A 15,385-nucleotide genomic window follows, 5' to 3' on the forward strand; every position below is an offset into this window, starting at 1 on the left:
TGCTGAAATTGCTGATGTAAGAGTCAAATTCTAAACTAAAGTGTTAGTGCTGAATTAAAAATAAAGTTTGCCTCATGGATTTTGAGCCATTTTTTCACAATCATGATGCAACTAACAACTTGGTTATAGAGCATCAGTTTTTCTGTGGGATAACAGAACTTTGCAAACAAGTGAAAAACTTCTTAACTAGAAAATCTCTTGGCATCTATGCTCATTCCAACATGAAATTTAACAACATTAAACAACTGTAGTGATGATGATGAGACTCCTTTTGAGCTCACTGACCTTAGGAGAGCTTGTGGGGTCTGGTCCTGGAGCTCTTGCTTAAGGGAGTGTTAACAAATCAGTACTTGCTAATTAGCTTTCATAAAGCACTTTGAAGAGGTGAAACTGCAGTATCTCACCTGGTTTCAGAGGAGGGCCTTGAGACTGACCCTGCACCTGTCCATGGGCTGCCTGATTTTGTTGCAGGAGCGTGCATTGCTCACATGAGTAAAGTTGCAGGTTCAGGCCCCATATGGTATTTTATATTGTATTTCTACAGGTGGAGGGGAAAACTCCAACCAGAAGCCAGGATAGAGTGAATATGAATCCCAGCCTAGTTGGAACCAGAGGATTTATGGGAGTTTTCCATAAGAATGATGAAAGCTTAACCACTTTCAGAAGCCCACTGAATCCTCTGAAACCCCCCACATGTAGACAGCAGGGAACCAGTACATCAGTCCCAGGTGCTTCCATTCCCCTTTACTGCCTGATCCTATGAGATACTGAGCAGCTTTCAGCATCAGTGGCACTCAGCCTCTTGCAGGAGAGTACTCAGCATCTTACACAGTTGGGCCTCAGCAAATATATCTAAAGGTGACATGCAAGGAAAAAGCCCAAAAGTAAAATTGCTTTTTGCATCTTATTTCCCCATCATATTTGCTTCTTTAGAGGTAATGTGTGTGGGGTTTTGTTTCCAGGGTTCTAGCTCATTTCAGTAATGTGTTGCTAGTGCTGGACGAGATGCCAAACTTTCCAGAGGAGCTCCAAGGAGAAAAGAAAGGCATGCTGTATTTGACACAGTACAAAGTAAGAACCAAGACTCCATCTATCCTGTTACTTACTTTGTACCCAATGCTGTCATACCTAAAAGCCTGGCAGATTACACAAGTTATGAGCTGCACATGCATAGACTTAAAGTTTGTTGTGTCGTGTAGCTATGTCACCACTGGATAAATCAGAATGGCTTTTGGAGTGAAAAATGTGGATGGCAGAAGGAAAAAGCTTGGAGATGCTGTCTAGAAGTCAGTCTGTATAGCTAGAATGCTAAACTGCAGTTACAGTACCTCTATGAACAGATTAATATAGACCCAGCTAATTCCGTAAGGTCAAAACTACACAACAAAGGTTTGCCTCACTTGGTTGGTCATGCTGATTTTTTGCCAGTACAGCCCTAGCATAGATACAGCTATAACACAAAAGGTACTGGGAGAACTAACAGAAGCTATGTTGGTTAGCAACCCTTTGAGGTTACTAAATTTGCATCTGCAAAAGGAGGGGTTTACTAGCCTAGGTTTACTAGCCTAGTAAACCTTTCCAGTATAAAGCCTCTCATGCTATTACCCAGCAAATGGTGCATTAAACCAGGGTGCTAGATAGCCTCTGTATGTGTGGGGACAGACAAGAAAGAGCACGGGGAAGGAGATCAGAGTGGCACTTAGGGAGAGTGCAGGGTTAATCTGTGGCCCCCATTGCATTAAACAAACTACTATTAGTATTTTTGGAACACTTTCCCTTTAAACCTGCAGGAGGCAGCTACCATTTTGCATTCAGTTCAGGTGTAGCATGTTGTAGAGGAGACTCACGCACCATGGTCTCTTTTGTTCCATGTTGGTTTCCTTTCATTTAAAAGAAAGGTCTTTCCTACTGAATATGTGATTGCTGTTTGTCAAGGGAAAACACATCATGGTGCACTCATAATTGTCACTGACCATACCATAGAATGGATTATTAGTTCTGGAGACCAAGCAATATCCTGGAAATGGTGTTACCAAGAGGTAGATCTTCCCTTTGCTCCTATTAGGGGTAAGAGTCATGGTCTTCCATTCTGTGAGGCAATCCCATCCATAGCACTTTCTGACACTCGCATGATTTTCATTCATTTCCGAAGTTGTTCTTATAACTACTTTTGGCAGGGAGTAATGTGACCCCTGACTAGAGAGGACCAGTGTAGCAAGCAATAAACTGGGGTGATGGGTTGGCCTTGGTCCGAGTTGTTTAACTCTCTCTGGCTTCTCATCTCCAGTACTGGCAGTGTGTTCCCTCAGCCTCTTTCTTCCCTTACAGTTCCCCACTTCCTGAGTAAATACCACCAACCAAAGCCATCCTCTTCCTGATGCAGTTCTTATCTCCGTTTCCCTAGATAATATTCCAGCACAAGGACAAGGGCTCCACAACTGTCCGTTTTCCACTTCAGCTTCTGGGGGACTGCGCGCTAGGGGAACAGGCAAGCTCCAAGCAGCAATATGTCAAAGGAACTATTAGTAGGTGTCATATTTTTATATCTACAACCGCCACAAATCACTTTCACATTCACTTCAAGTGAGAAGAGGCAGGTGGACTCAATGTGGGTGTATTAACCAGAAGGCCACATACATTTGTGTTTTAATAACCACTGTAGGAAAGGGGATTTAAATTACTCATCAGGTACACTGAGCTGGTATTGCATCTGATTCGTGCTGTCTTCTCCTATAAATGGCAAACAAGGGCTGGGATGAAGGAATTGGGACATCCATAAATCTTGAATCCATCAGCTATCATTTTCAGTTAGTAAGGAAAACACTTTGTGCTCAAATAGACACACACACACATACATCAGGATGTTTGCCTAGGATAAAATGCAGCTGGCTCACTGGGTGTCAGTGTCCTTTCACACATGATAGAGAAATCATTAAGTACCTAGTTGCAACAGATTCTTTGGAACTAGAACCCCCATGTTCCACTGCCTGCACAAGAGGACAAGCTTCTTTCGTGCTTCACTTCCGTCCTGGGGATAATGATCCCCACCGTACAAGCATGTTATAAGACCTAAGCAGTGACTGTAAAGAGGTTTTACATCCTTGAAGGAGAAGTTCAGAAGAACATTACCTAAGACCCACTCAATGAATAGATATGATATACAAATGCCTAGTCACTCCCTTTTGTAACATTACTTTTCGGACAAGGTAAGGATTGCTTCACAGGTGTAGTTTCTGTGTTGCATTCATGCCTGTGGGCTAGTGGAGAAAGGTATGGCAGGAGGGAAGAGCAGGAAAAACAACTGGGTACAAAGAGATGAGGAGAAATATACAACATAGCAGTGTGTGGAGAGAGGAAACATATCCGGTGCAGGAATGTCAGCTGACTTGACTCACTTCTCACTATCTCATCCTCTTAGCTTCCAACCAAGGTGTTCTCACCTTCAAATTCATCTTTCTGTATGGAGCCAGTGATTGCCTGAACATGATCAAAAACTTATCCTCAGCAGGTGAGGTCCTGGACAGTCAAGCTGCTTTCTTCTCCATGTAGTTTCAGAAGTATAGTGTATGTGCACTGAAGAAGCTTGAGTACTGGGTGCATTGAGCTTTCAATACAAGGGCCAAATTCTACCACCTTTGTTCCCATTTAAAAGTATATTCATGAACAATCCCACAGAAGCCAGTAGAGCTACTTGTGGAGTCAGGTGCCCCAGATCACTGCCAGAGTACTACAGTTCAGCCCTATAAAGCCAATATAGATAAAGGATACAAGGAAGAAGTGCAATATAAAATACCAAACACTACAGCTTGGCACCAGTCTTATGTCTCTTGTGTTTGCGTACTGGCACACAGAGGGTGTATATTTGCTACTTCTATAGCATCCCAGTCTGGATGTCTTTACAGCTGGAGAGCCTGCTCCTCTGCACTAGTTTTGTAGATCTTACATGGTTATTCTCAAGGTGCCTGACTCCCTTGCATACACAAATGAATTTACTCCTCCAGTGTCACTAAATTAGAATAATTTTACCCCAAGTCAATTAGCCTCTCTTTTGAATTCATCATTCGCAGTCCCAGATCCTATCATACCTCTGTGTGATACAACCACATCATGCACAGTGGGGAGAGAACATTGTGGCACTAATAAACCATATGCCAGCCCTGGCATTAACTCACTTTCTCAGGGACACTAGTCCAATCCACTGACAGAAACAGACTCCAGTGCAAAGCCTGGCACTTGTCATGCCCTATAGGAGGGGTCAGCGACCCCCGGCATGCGGCACGCAAGGCCATTTTGTTCGGCACACCACTGCCAGCCTGGGCTCTAAGCAGCTGCTGCCAGCCACGGAGCCCATGAAGCTGGGAGGCTGCAAGCTCTGCTGCAAGCAGACGGATCTGTGGGCTGGCTGCAGCCGGGAGGCTGCAAACAGCTGCTCCAGGCTCCGGCATGTCAGCACTCCAGCACCTTCCAAGGTAGACACTGTAGTTTTTTTGGCACTCCAGTCAAAAAACTTTGCCTACCCCTGCCTTATAGTAATTTTTCCTTTGCTTGCTAGAAAGAGCCCTCATCTCTCAGGAATTCGCAAACTAAGATTTTTCAAAATTGGGAATTTCATTCCAAGATCCAGTGGTGTCTAACTTGCTTAGGCTGTCTGAAATCCTCCAGCCCTTTTCCATGAGGATGCTCTAGCTCTAGGTTTGTTTATGTAGGTTTGTTTATGGTGCAATTCACATGTCAGGAAACTCATACTTCTGTGGCTATAGCTGGTGGAACTGGTCAAACAGGAGTTTTAAGGGCAGTGTTTTATGCAGGTTGCATTGAATACTCATCAAGGTAATTAATATTTCCAGGAATGAATGGAACGCTGGCTGCATTTCCCAAACCCCTGAATGAACTTTATGTTTAGCATGAAACAATTTGCATGACAATAATTAATATAGAATACTACACTGAATACATAATAATGATCTTAGATGTGGATGAAACAATTAGAATTTGGCTAACAGCTATTGAAATTATTAGCTGAGTATCTAATATACAGATCTTGATTCTCACATACAAGAGGGGTTTAAATACAAAAAAAGGGAAATTACTTAGCACAGTGCTGCCCAACTGGCAGCCTACTGGCTGCCTGTGGTCCACAAGGGGTATATCTGTTGTTCCTGAGCTCCCAGCTGTGCCTCCCTCCCCCTTTCACTCTGGCTGCAGCAGCAGCAGCCAGGGCCTCTAGACTTTCCCTCCAACTTCCACCTCCTGCATCTGCCCCAGGGGTTTTTCTTCCTACTTAATTTTTTTCCCTTATGGCTGCTTCATATTCATAAGCTTGTCTTCCAAACTAGAACCTCTAGAAATGTAATTATTTTTTAAGTGACAAGTTACATTATGCAGAATCAGATGGAGCCACTAGAAAATATCAGATCTACATCCTGCCCCACACCAACTCAGTCCAGCACCTTCTCCTTGCATCTGGAAAAGTTCATTGCCTTGATATCAAGGTGATCAATGCCTCCAATAGCCAGACAAGGTTCCTTGGGTGAATTTGATATCTTTTATTAGACCAACCCAAATGGTTGGAGAATAGTTATTAAGCAAGCTTTCGGGTTCAAAAACCCTTCATCAGGCTAAGGAAGTTTCAGCAGTTGGTGTGTGCTCTTCCTGGATGGAATGAAGGAAGAGCACAACCATTTGGGTTGGTCTAATAAAAGATATCAGATTCATCCAAGGAACCTTGTCTGCCTATGTCCTTAGACCAACACAGCTACAACCTAAACCCCTCCAATAGCCAGATTCATTCTTGCAAAGCACTTTGAGGTTTGTAGATAAAAGGCATAAGATCCATGCGAGGAGTTTACGTTTACTAATGTGATTCATCTTCTATTTATTAAAACAGATATGTTAAGAGAAGCCAGTAATCTCCAGGAGTATCCAACTGCCTCGATCTACACCTATGCCTACCCATCAGCACCTCGAGCTCCCTGTAAGCATGGAAATATTGTTATCCTTAGATGAAATGTGCCCAACCTTTCATCAGGAGACAGAGAGAAAAACCAAAGGCTCCATTCAAAGCTCACAAAAGTCAACTGGATCCTCTCCAGTGTCTTCAAGGGCACTTCCTTCCCCCTTCTTTGTGCCCTTGTGAGACAAGGTATTTAGCAGAATTTGCATATTTGTTGGAATCTGACGGGGCCAAACCGTGAGCACTTCTGCTGTGGCCCCAAACTTGTGACCTCTGGGCTATCAACCATGCACCTTAGCACTCACGCCAGCCCAGCCCCTTTCAAGGGCACTGGATAAGACCAAGAGTCTCCATGTCCTTTCAGGTTACTCACCTAAGATGTTTCAGCAGCAATATCCCCACTGATGTGAATGGCTCATTCTTTCCTGGATATGAGAAGGGCTATGTTAGTGTTTTTGTTCAAGGTGCGACCATCCTTTCCTGACATGAATCCTCAAGACAGGGCTAAATACCACCTCAAATGCACCTGTACAGTTCCCACTGGCCTCAGTTATCAGAGGCTGACCCCACATTTTATTCTTTCTTCTGTTGTTCTTATGCCACTGCCATCACTGCAGTCTGAGTGCCTTTTAGTAGTTCATAAAGCAACCTGGCTAACAACTGTCACATTTGTTGTAGTCAGTGTACTACAGTTGGGGCCCAGTCCTGCAAAGAGAGCACTCACTTCCTGCAGATGCCAGGGGGATCTGAGGGCATTTGTTGCCTCATAGGAGCCCCACACCTCACAGAATCAGAGCTTGAGAACAGCAAGGCAGTAATAAAGCGTATCTTGGGAAACCTTGTCAGAGGAACTTGCATTCCATAAGCATTTCTGTGAGGTTTGTTCAAGAGTCTGGTTAGCTCTGAAGAAAATGTTGGCAAAAGGGGAGCTACTAAAAGAAGTTTCCACGTGCATCAGAAATTGGTAATATAAAATATTTGTGAGAGAGAAGTGACTGTCTAATTCTGGAGGTTCAGTTCAGTTGCTCACACAAGATAGGCACCAAGTTAGCACCAGACTGACAAGAGAGGGCTGGGTGGAGGCTTCAACTAAGCTGTGGTTGTTGTTTCCATCCAAGAGGCTAAAAGGTTTGTTCTCTTTGACAGGTTTATTCAATCCACTTCCACGCTGGCCACCTCCATATCCTGGGCCACCAGAATTACCACCCCCATACTCTGAAGTGGAGTTGACAAACTCTAGAGGTAAATCAGTGCAATGGTATACAGAGCACCACGTAACTGTCAGTCACCTTTCTGGGTACCTGGCTCTTGGTTGCATTTCACTTTGCTAGGCAGGTGGTCATCCAGCCCAGCATGATCCACCAGGGTAGGGCTTGTTCACATGCATCCGGGGCTCTGCCCACCCACACTACAGTGGGAAACCTCCCCTTGCACCCGTAATGTAGTCCCTGTATTTAAGTGCAAGCAGGCTCAAGCTCAGCTCCTCACTTTCCTCATCTGTCAAGCAGCAAGGGTCATCAGCATCAGTTTGCAACAATGAAAAATGCATGATCTATTGAAGACAAATATAATGACACAAATACAGCTTAGATAGGTTACAGAAATGTGCTGGGAACGCTATGTTAACGTTGTATTAAAACACAAACATCTTTTTTCCTTTTCAGTTCACTTTAAGCAGTAATATCTCTGGTTTCCCTGACAACAGAGACATTATTTTCAAGATACAAAAAATATTTTGGAAGATTCATTATAAATACCTTTTAGCCCAGATGCAAAAACTAATTAAAAAAATTACCCTTGTCACTTTCCCCACATACGTTTAATGAAGGTTTGCATGATACTTGCTTGTAGCTAAACAAGGTGCACAGAAATGGGACACGAGTCTGACTAACTCAATCAGCTTAGGGCCATTTTTTTTTGATGACCATTTATGTGACATTCCTTTGTGAATGAGAAATTGCAGCAGAAAGACTTATATCAAAGGGCTGTGGAAAGGGGAAGCCCATGGAGTCATGATTAGTTGAGTCTCAACTTTGCATTTTATTATGGATTTTGAGACAGTTTACATGTCTTTCACTGAGTATCAGTTCATTAATCTTATTTACCACCTGTCTTTCAGTAGCAACCAACCTGCCCAGTCAGATTTGAGGCCCCACTGAAAAAGGCATTGTACACACAAAAGATTTTGGGAATCTAGTTTATGATGTCTTAAAAGTGATGTTTTTCAGAAAACACTGATCCAACCATCCTTTGAAAACCAGCATCCAAAAGGGCATATAAAATCATCAGTCATTTTTTAACATCCTTTCCATAATGACCATATAACAGAAGAAACGTGACATATTTTGACTATGTTCAGTAAATGTAACATTTCCATAGTAAAGCAGCGGGGCTGGCCTGAAGATATACAATTGTTAGATTTATCTAATTTGAATGTGTACTAAGTACATGTTTTTTCCATGTGGAATAGCAAATTGCTCTTTTAAGCTGGGATACATACCCATGTAGCTGCAAAGTTAGGGCAGCACAGCCTGTGTCAACCTTAGAAACTGTACCACTGCCCAGGTACCAAGGGTGCTCTTCCTCAGAGCAGCCACCTCCCCCTCAAAAAAGAGGGTAGGCACCATTCTGCTTCACTTGTGCAACATGAGAATTGTACTTGGGATACAGCATTAATGGGGAGGAGGCTAGCTTGGGAGAGATCAGCCCAAAGAATCTCTTACCATTTTAAGGCCATGTAGGGTCCCTGCCCAGCTCACAGTAGCTGATGCTTAATAAAATATTTTAAGTCCTTTGGAGCCTGGGCACACAAACAGTTACCCTGGTGTAACTGACACCAGTTTTGCAAATGAATATAAAAGCACACCAGCATCTGCAGCAGAGAGATGACCAGTTACTCTGCACAGCTGGCACAATGACAAAGCCTCACTCCCAAGATAGTGGGAGAACTGGTATTAGTCTGTTTTTGTAGAGCAAACCTTTACACCCCAGTATCACTGTGCACAGTCAGTATTTTTACTCCTTTTCTTCTTGGGGCAAGTTCACACCAGTTTCTGCTTATATGTTTCATGTCTGCTCCATTTTTATACTAGTGAGAAGGCCCTGTTTGCCTGCATCCATAGGTGACAATTCAGTATTGCTTCTATACATTAGGTCATTTAAATGGCTCACCCAAACTTTTTGAGTTCCTGGTAGTATATTAGTTGCACTGTAAGCACAGATTCAAGCCTTCTATCTAAATGCATTGCACAGTAGGCCTTGAGAGAGACTGGCCTCTGGTAGAAGCTGAACAACAAGCACACCACAGTAAATACTACAGTAACAGCCTTTAGAGGAAGGAATGGTGGCATTCCAGGCATGAAATATTGTAGTAGGTTCTAGAAACAGACCACAGTATAACTCGATCCAACACCCTCAGAGCTGTACGGCAGGGAGCACCTAGGCCTGTATAAAATCATAGAACATTAGGAAGGGACCTTAAGAGGTCACATCTAGTCCAACCCCCTGGTCAAAGTGGGACTGTCCCCAACTAGATCAATTCCAGCCAGGGCTTTGTAGTGCCAGGCCTTAGAAACCATGTATCCATGGAAGGGATTCTGTTCCCATGGTTCAGTCCCAGGGTATAGGCACATGGCAGGCACACAGGACTGGCCTACCTAGTCTGCTCTGTTGTTATAACAGGTGGGTCTAGGCCATAACGTTTGAATCCAGACCAGATCAGAACTTACTTAAATATTCAAGGAGTGGGTTGGGTCTAAGGGTCTGGTTTGCTAAAAAGAATGGTCTGAAAACTTAATGTCCCTTAATGTCCCTGAACTGTGTTGCTGTTTGGATCCTCTGTTGTAGGGGGGGACTAACCTCCATCTTGGGGGCAGTCATGCAAGACAGTAACAGCATCTCTGCTTTTCTCTTGTATTTATCAGAGAGCCAGGAGGGTTGTTGCCGCTGCAGGACCCAGAGAACTCATGAGCAGACAGACAGGCAGGACTGAGGAACCAACACAGAAATGTAGACACACAAACTTAGCATCTCCTGCTTTCTCTCTTCCATTTACCCCTCACCCCCCAACAATGGGCCACTGAAAATAGCACCCCAGTCTCAAAGCCAGATTTGTCCCCTGACAAGCTGCTCTGTTCCCATGCCTTCCAGAGTGCCTCCCACCTCACTACAACCTCAGATGTGCCCCTGCCTCATCTTTGCAACTGTTTTGTTTAATCCCCAAACCATATTCCAAGAACTTGGCCAGCTACTAAGGCATCCAATCTCAATTACAGCTTTGCCCCTCCACCCTTGCACATACGCAGACTTCAGAACTGGACTGTATTTATCCAATTTGATTGGAAAACACATCTTGTCCCTATGAACAAGCTTGGTACCAGCACCAGCCTCCAGTACAATGCTATAGTTGGTCTGGAATGTAAAGAGGACAGACATTTTATGGTGATCACTGCTGCTTAAAAGATATAGCAGTCAGTATTCCCAGTTTTGATATTCATTCTTGATGCTACTGGGCAAGTCATGCCTGGTCTCTGTCTCATTCATTACTGACATACTTTAGGGGTTTAATGGCTGCCCATCACTGTAGTATTTAAATATACTTGCACATATAAGTAAGGCAAAGTTTGTAGCTGGCTTCATGGACTTTCTAGCACTTCTGCCTTTTTGAGAACGAGCACTCCACTTACAGTAGGCTTTTGGGGGTTCCTTTTATTGACTTGTATTCATTTACTTTTTTAATGGATTTTAAATTGAATGTTTGACCAGGGGATGGAGGGAGGGGGCAGCACTGTATTATTCTAAAGGTAGTGGGAAGGTTTAGCAGCATTTCCTAAAGATGGTCAGGTCTGATCTCTGGGATTTTATTCCCTAGCTGGGTCTTTGCCCCCACATCTCACAAGCTTCCTTAGGCACTTTTTGTTCTGCAAAGAAGCACAGCTCTTGTGTTGGCTGTCAGAGCAAAATCTGACCTTTAATTAACTGTGGCTCAATCCTTTAAAACTTGTGATGAGATCTTAAACTGGCATCAAAGGCTGCCTGGGAGCCAAATGAAGTGCATGGGCTTGGGCAAGACATGCTTGTGATGAGCTAGTTCACAGAGAAGGCACTGCACCATTTTCCCACTTTTGTCAGCTGTCAAGCTTGATAAGGTGACCCCAGAGCTTTGAGCACCTCAGAAGAAAAGCAATATTTGTGTGAAGAATGATACCTGTTTGCCTGCAGGGACTCTGTGTGGTAACTCAGGCCCCCCAGGCAGCTCTGCTGATGTAGGTCAGAGTCCCTGACACTGTGTCTGACTTAAACGATCAACCTGAACACACAGGCAGCCTGCCACATCTCACTCAGACCAAGTGGCTGGTGTTTCAGAAGAATTGCACCTGGGATGTGGCTGTTGCAGGATGGGCCACAACTGTTTAACTGTAACTGTATTCCTTTTCCCTTCCAGATCACATGGAGCTGGAGCCATGTATGTCTGTGGAATATTAAAATTAGAGCCAATTACTGGCCTGAGATGGATTCCGTGTACTCTTTCTCTTTTTGGCTTTTCTTCACCTACCTTCCTTGCCCTGTGATACAAGGACAGTTTATACACAAACAGCCCATGTATCAGGTCCATGCATAATACAAGAGCTGATCATATGCCCAGGTGCCAGGAAACCTGGATTCTAACTGGCCTATTCTATGGCCTTAGGCAAGACATAGCTCTTGTTCATGCCTCAGCTTCTTTTCTAATAGAACAGGTATAATGGTAGTGATGGCACAGAAGGAGAATAAGCATCAGTGCAGGCAAATTCCTTTGAGAGTCTTGGACAGAATGTAAAGAGTTATTACTTCCCCAAATTTAAGATGAAGAGGTGATCAGTGGAAACAGTCACAAGTAGCCTAAAGCAAAGATATCTTGAGAGCCCTGGTCCCATGCCATGCAGTGAACAGAATCTTCTGCCTTAAGGGATGGCCTCGTAACACTAGAGAGAAACTCTCTTACATGAGTAGTTTAGGGGTCAGCAAAATCATTTGACTAGTATAGAAAGGGCCAGGATTTGCAGTCTGCCATGGCTGCTTTGCATCAATGAAGTGGCACAAAATGGTTGGAGCTGGGCAATGGGGAATTACTCCTGGGAAGGAGAATTTCTCTGCTGGGGGAGTCAGCCCCACTATCTTCTGTGTCCACTATCCCTCATAGGCCTAGGATGGAAGGGAGGCATGTTACACTAATAATTAGCTCTGCATCCTTGGTTTCTCTCCTGCTTAGTGCCAGCTGTGGGGGGTAATGTGGATATCTGTTCACTGGAAATTGGATTCAGTCCACTAACTCATTTCACAATCAGTTGTCCACTATTAGTGGCTTCTAATCACTAACAAATCTTAGCCAGATTTGAACTAGCAATGCTTATGCATAACCCCTGGTGTAACAAGGCCTTCCACATGAAGGAAATCTTACTTCTCAGGAATTCCCTGATATTCTTGGAGGTGCCCAAGGCAACACTCTTATTTGAAAAATGTGCGAGTGTGAAGGGAGTTTGGGAGCTAATTGGCTGTCAAGAAGAAGGAACAATTTATGATTGTTTAAACAGGTTTTTAGAGCTTTTTATTATTTTGCTGCTTTTCCTAATACCATTACAGCTCTCTCCATGGCAACCAGTTGAGACATCACAGACTTTGTTCTTGTTCTGAGAGATTAGCTAGGAGGGCTGAAATTGTAATCTGTGGGTTGGGTGGAGAAACGGCAGTGTGGATAAGCTAAGTTAATGGAAACCAGTGACAATGCTAGGGAGGACTGCAACAGGGTAAATATCTGAGAAGAATTAAAAGCTGAACAGAAAAAAAATCAGCTCAGTCGAATTAATGCGGCAGAACAATTCCTAATATGGTTAAAAGTTTAAGTTTAAAGACCAGTCAGCAGAAATAAAGTGAACCACACTCCACAGCTCATGGTAGGCTGACCACCATCTGACCACATAAATTGATGGGACAAAATGCCGATTCTTCTGCTCCAAAATCTCTTACCAGTTAATCTCAAAGAGAAACTCCCAGTAGCAAAATAGCAGGTCAGGGACTATGATACAAAAGGGAGCACTCCTTATTCCAGCCTGTAGAGATCAGTTGTATGCAAGTATACCAGATAAATCATTACAATTTTTGTTTTGGGGCTTTCTCCTCACCCATCTTTTAGTATTGTCTAGTTTAATACATGGTGAATAGGATTATTTAGTTAAGCACTGGCATGAGCTGGAACCATACAAGTAGCTAGACTAGAAGCTGTTCTGGTTTTACTGGGGTAAGGTCCATATTGACTAAAGCAGTGCCAGGACACACAGTCAAACAAACAAACACAAAACAAATTTCAGCTTTTTACAATAGTCATCCAAGTGGCACAAGCCAAGCCATCTCCTTTATCAATCTCATCCTCCAAGTATTTCAGTTTTTGTGAAGCTGAAGTCTGAAAACAGAACCCTTTTAGTCACAGAGCCCCCTAAAGCAGCCATAGCAAACTACCTACATCTCCTTCCTCCACCGGTTTTTCAGCTACAGATCTTTCCACAAGAAAGAACAGATTTTAGTATTGTCTAAGACCTGCAGGTCTTGAAAACAGGGCTGGGTAGACTTTGAAGGGGAAGGAAACACCTGCTGAGATGAATGGGTGACTTCACACCTCAGTCATCCTCCTGCTCCATCCCCTTCCACCAGCCATAACACTGAGAGGAGTGCTTGACACTCTTCTTCACTTCCTTTTACTGCCTATACCCGGTAGATACACTTCTCATAAATCACTGACTACCAGCTTCCTTCCTTCTCTCAGTCTCAGCTTTCTTGGACTAAGAGGGCATAAAGCATAGCTGAGTGGCCCAGGGGTGTTTCCAGGAAGCCCCTAGCCTTAGAAGCAACCCCATTCATATCCCCCAACTACTGCTTTCTTAAAAAACAAGATAAATTTGCTGCCCCAAAACTTTGTGAGTACAGCCATGTTTGAAAGGCAGGGCCTCATAACCTTCCAGAATGCCAACTACATCTAAACTCAAACCTCTGAAAAGCTGGAAATACAGAGCTGACAAACATAGCAGCCCAAGTGCACAGCCTCAACTTTGCCACCTTTCAGTACTGCCTCTGCCCATGCCTGATGCCCTGTAACACCCCCTTCCAGATTATCTAGAATGCTGTGAAGACACACAAGAAAACAGTAGGGGAAAGTGTCAACCTGTTTCTTACTCACTAAGGCAAAAGTTGCATGGGGGGCAGGCTTAGCAAGCATGAGCCGGCTAGCCTAGATTTAATCATTTCATCTACACATTGCAAACCACCTCAGACTACCCAGGCATTATGGGTCTGGGACTCTTCTGCAGATTCCCTGTGAAATGCCATCCATACTTACATGCATACTGAGCCGTATAGCATCAGGCTGTTATAAATCCATGGGGCATTAATAGACTGTCATGCTCCTCTGCTTGTGCAACTCCACATGGAAACAAGGGATTTGGGAGCTCACTGCATATACCTGTAGATGCATCTCTCCCCATGCTTCAGAGCAAACTGTGACAGTTGCAAGTCATTCCTTTTACCTATCTCTACCAGTGTGAAGGAAGTACATGCAGATGAATGAGAGAAGGTACTTTAGGAGGGGAGAATACACCACAACCAACAACACATTTTCTTAGCTACCTGTTATATCTGAAGCCTTGGCTGAAGTATACACATGGTACAGCTTCAGTGACTTGCCAGCTTCAGATAGGAAGCAGGATTGAGTGCAGGGCAGGGCTGGCTTGCATCTTAACTCTGTATTTTCTCTCAGAGATTCTGGCTGATCCTGCTTCTCCAGAGCCTTTTGTCTGTCTAGGCACAGTTTCAACCTGCAAGAAGTTAACAGCCAGTCTGATCTATCTATTTAGATCTATAATTCTATTGCAGCTGCACTGGAAAGAGATCCTTATGGTATTTCCCTTTGCAGCCTGTGCAGTATTTGCAAAAAGAGGGTCCTTGGTGTGGGAAGGGGTGAACCTTCTCTGTGCATTTAGGTGGGTTTCTTTTTAAATTAAATTTCAGGTTTTGTGCTTTTTGGCATGGGGGTCATTGTCGATTCAGCTCTTTTTAGCTGCCAAATTGATTACACCTTGTGTCAATATGTATTTAGCGCCTATTAGTGTGTGTGCGTCTCTCTTTCTCTCATTTCTGCCTTCTGATCTATAATTTCCCAGAATAGAACATTAAAATAAGAGGAGGGATATCAATGAAGTAAAAAAAGAAAAACTGGGAAAAAGCTTATCTGGTGAAATCACAAAAGCTGGTGAATCTACTGAGCAAAGAAGCATCAGAGTCTTGTCTGTTCTTTCTCTTAGAAGCCAGGGTAGATTTGCACCTTGAAGACTAAGTAAATCATAGATCTACTTAAGTTTTTGTGAGCCCAGACTTTTTCCATACTCACATTTTTTATCAGCAGGA

General features: G+C 43.6%; 1 protein-coding gene across 2 annotated transcripts in view; it reads left to right on the top strand.

The window, feature by feature from the left end:
• LOC102370202 (WW domain-binding protein 2-like) overlaps positions 1–11,355 on the top strand; it is a 12,929-nt gene extending 1,574 nt beyond the window's left edge. Inside the window, exons 2-7 of one of the 2 annotated variants that reach the window (XM_006015566.3) lie at positions 963–1,071; positions 2,405–2,525; positions 3,419–3,508; positions 5,888–5,974; positions 7,100–7,195; positions 9,877–11,355. In XM_006015566.3, coding sequence (XP_006015628.1) covers positions 963–1,071; positions 2,405–2,525; positions 3,419–3,508; positions 5,888–5,974; positions 7,100–7,195; positions 9,877–9,944 — 571 coding nt within the window. In that variant the 3' untranslated portion in view covers positions 9,945–11,355. The remainder of the gene's footprint in view (positions 1–962; positions 1,072–2,404; positions 2,526–3,418; positions 3,509–5,887; positions 5,975–7,099; positions 7,196–9,876) is intronic. The other variant, XM_006015567.3, reaches the window with a different exon arrangement.
• Positions 11,356–15,385: the final 4,030 nt, after the last annotated feature.

This window comes from Alligator sinensis, unplaced genomic scaffold, assembly GCF_000455745.1.
Source record: "Alligator sinensis unplaced genomic scaffold, ASM45574v1 scaffold404_1, whole genome shotgun sequence".
Lineage (NCBI taxonomy): Eukaryota > Metazoa > Chordata > Crocodylia > Alligatoridae > Alligator > Alligator sinensis.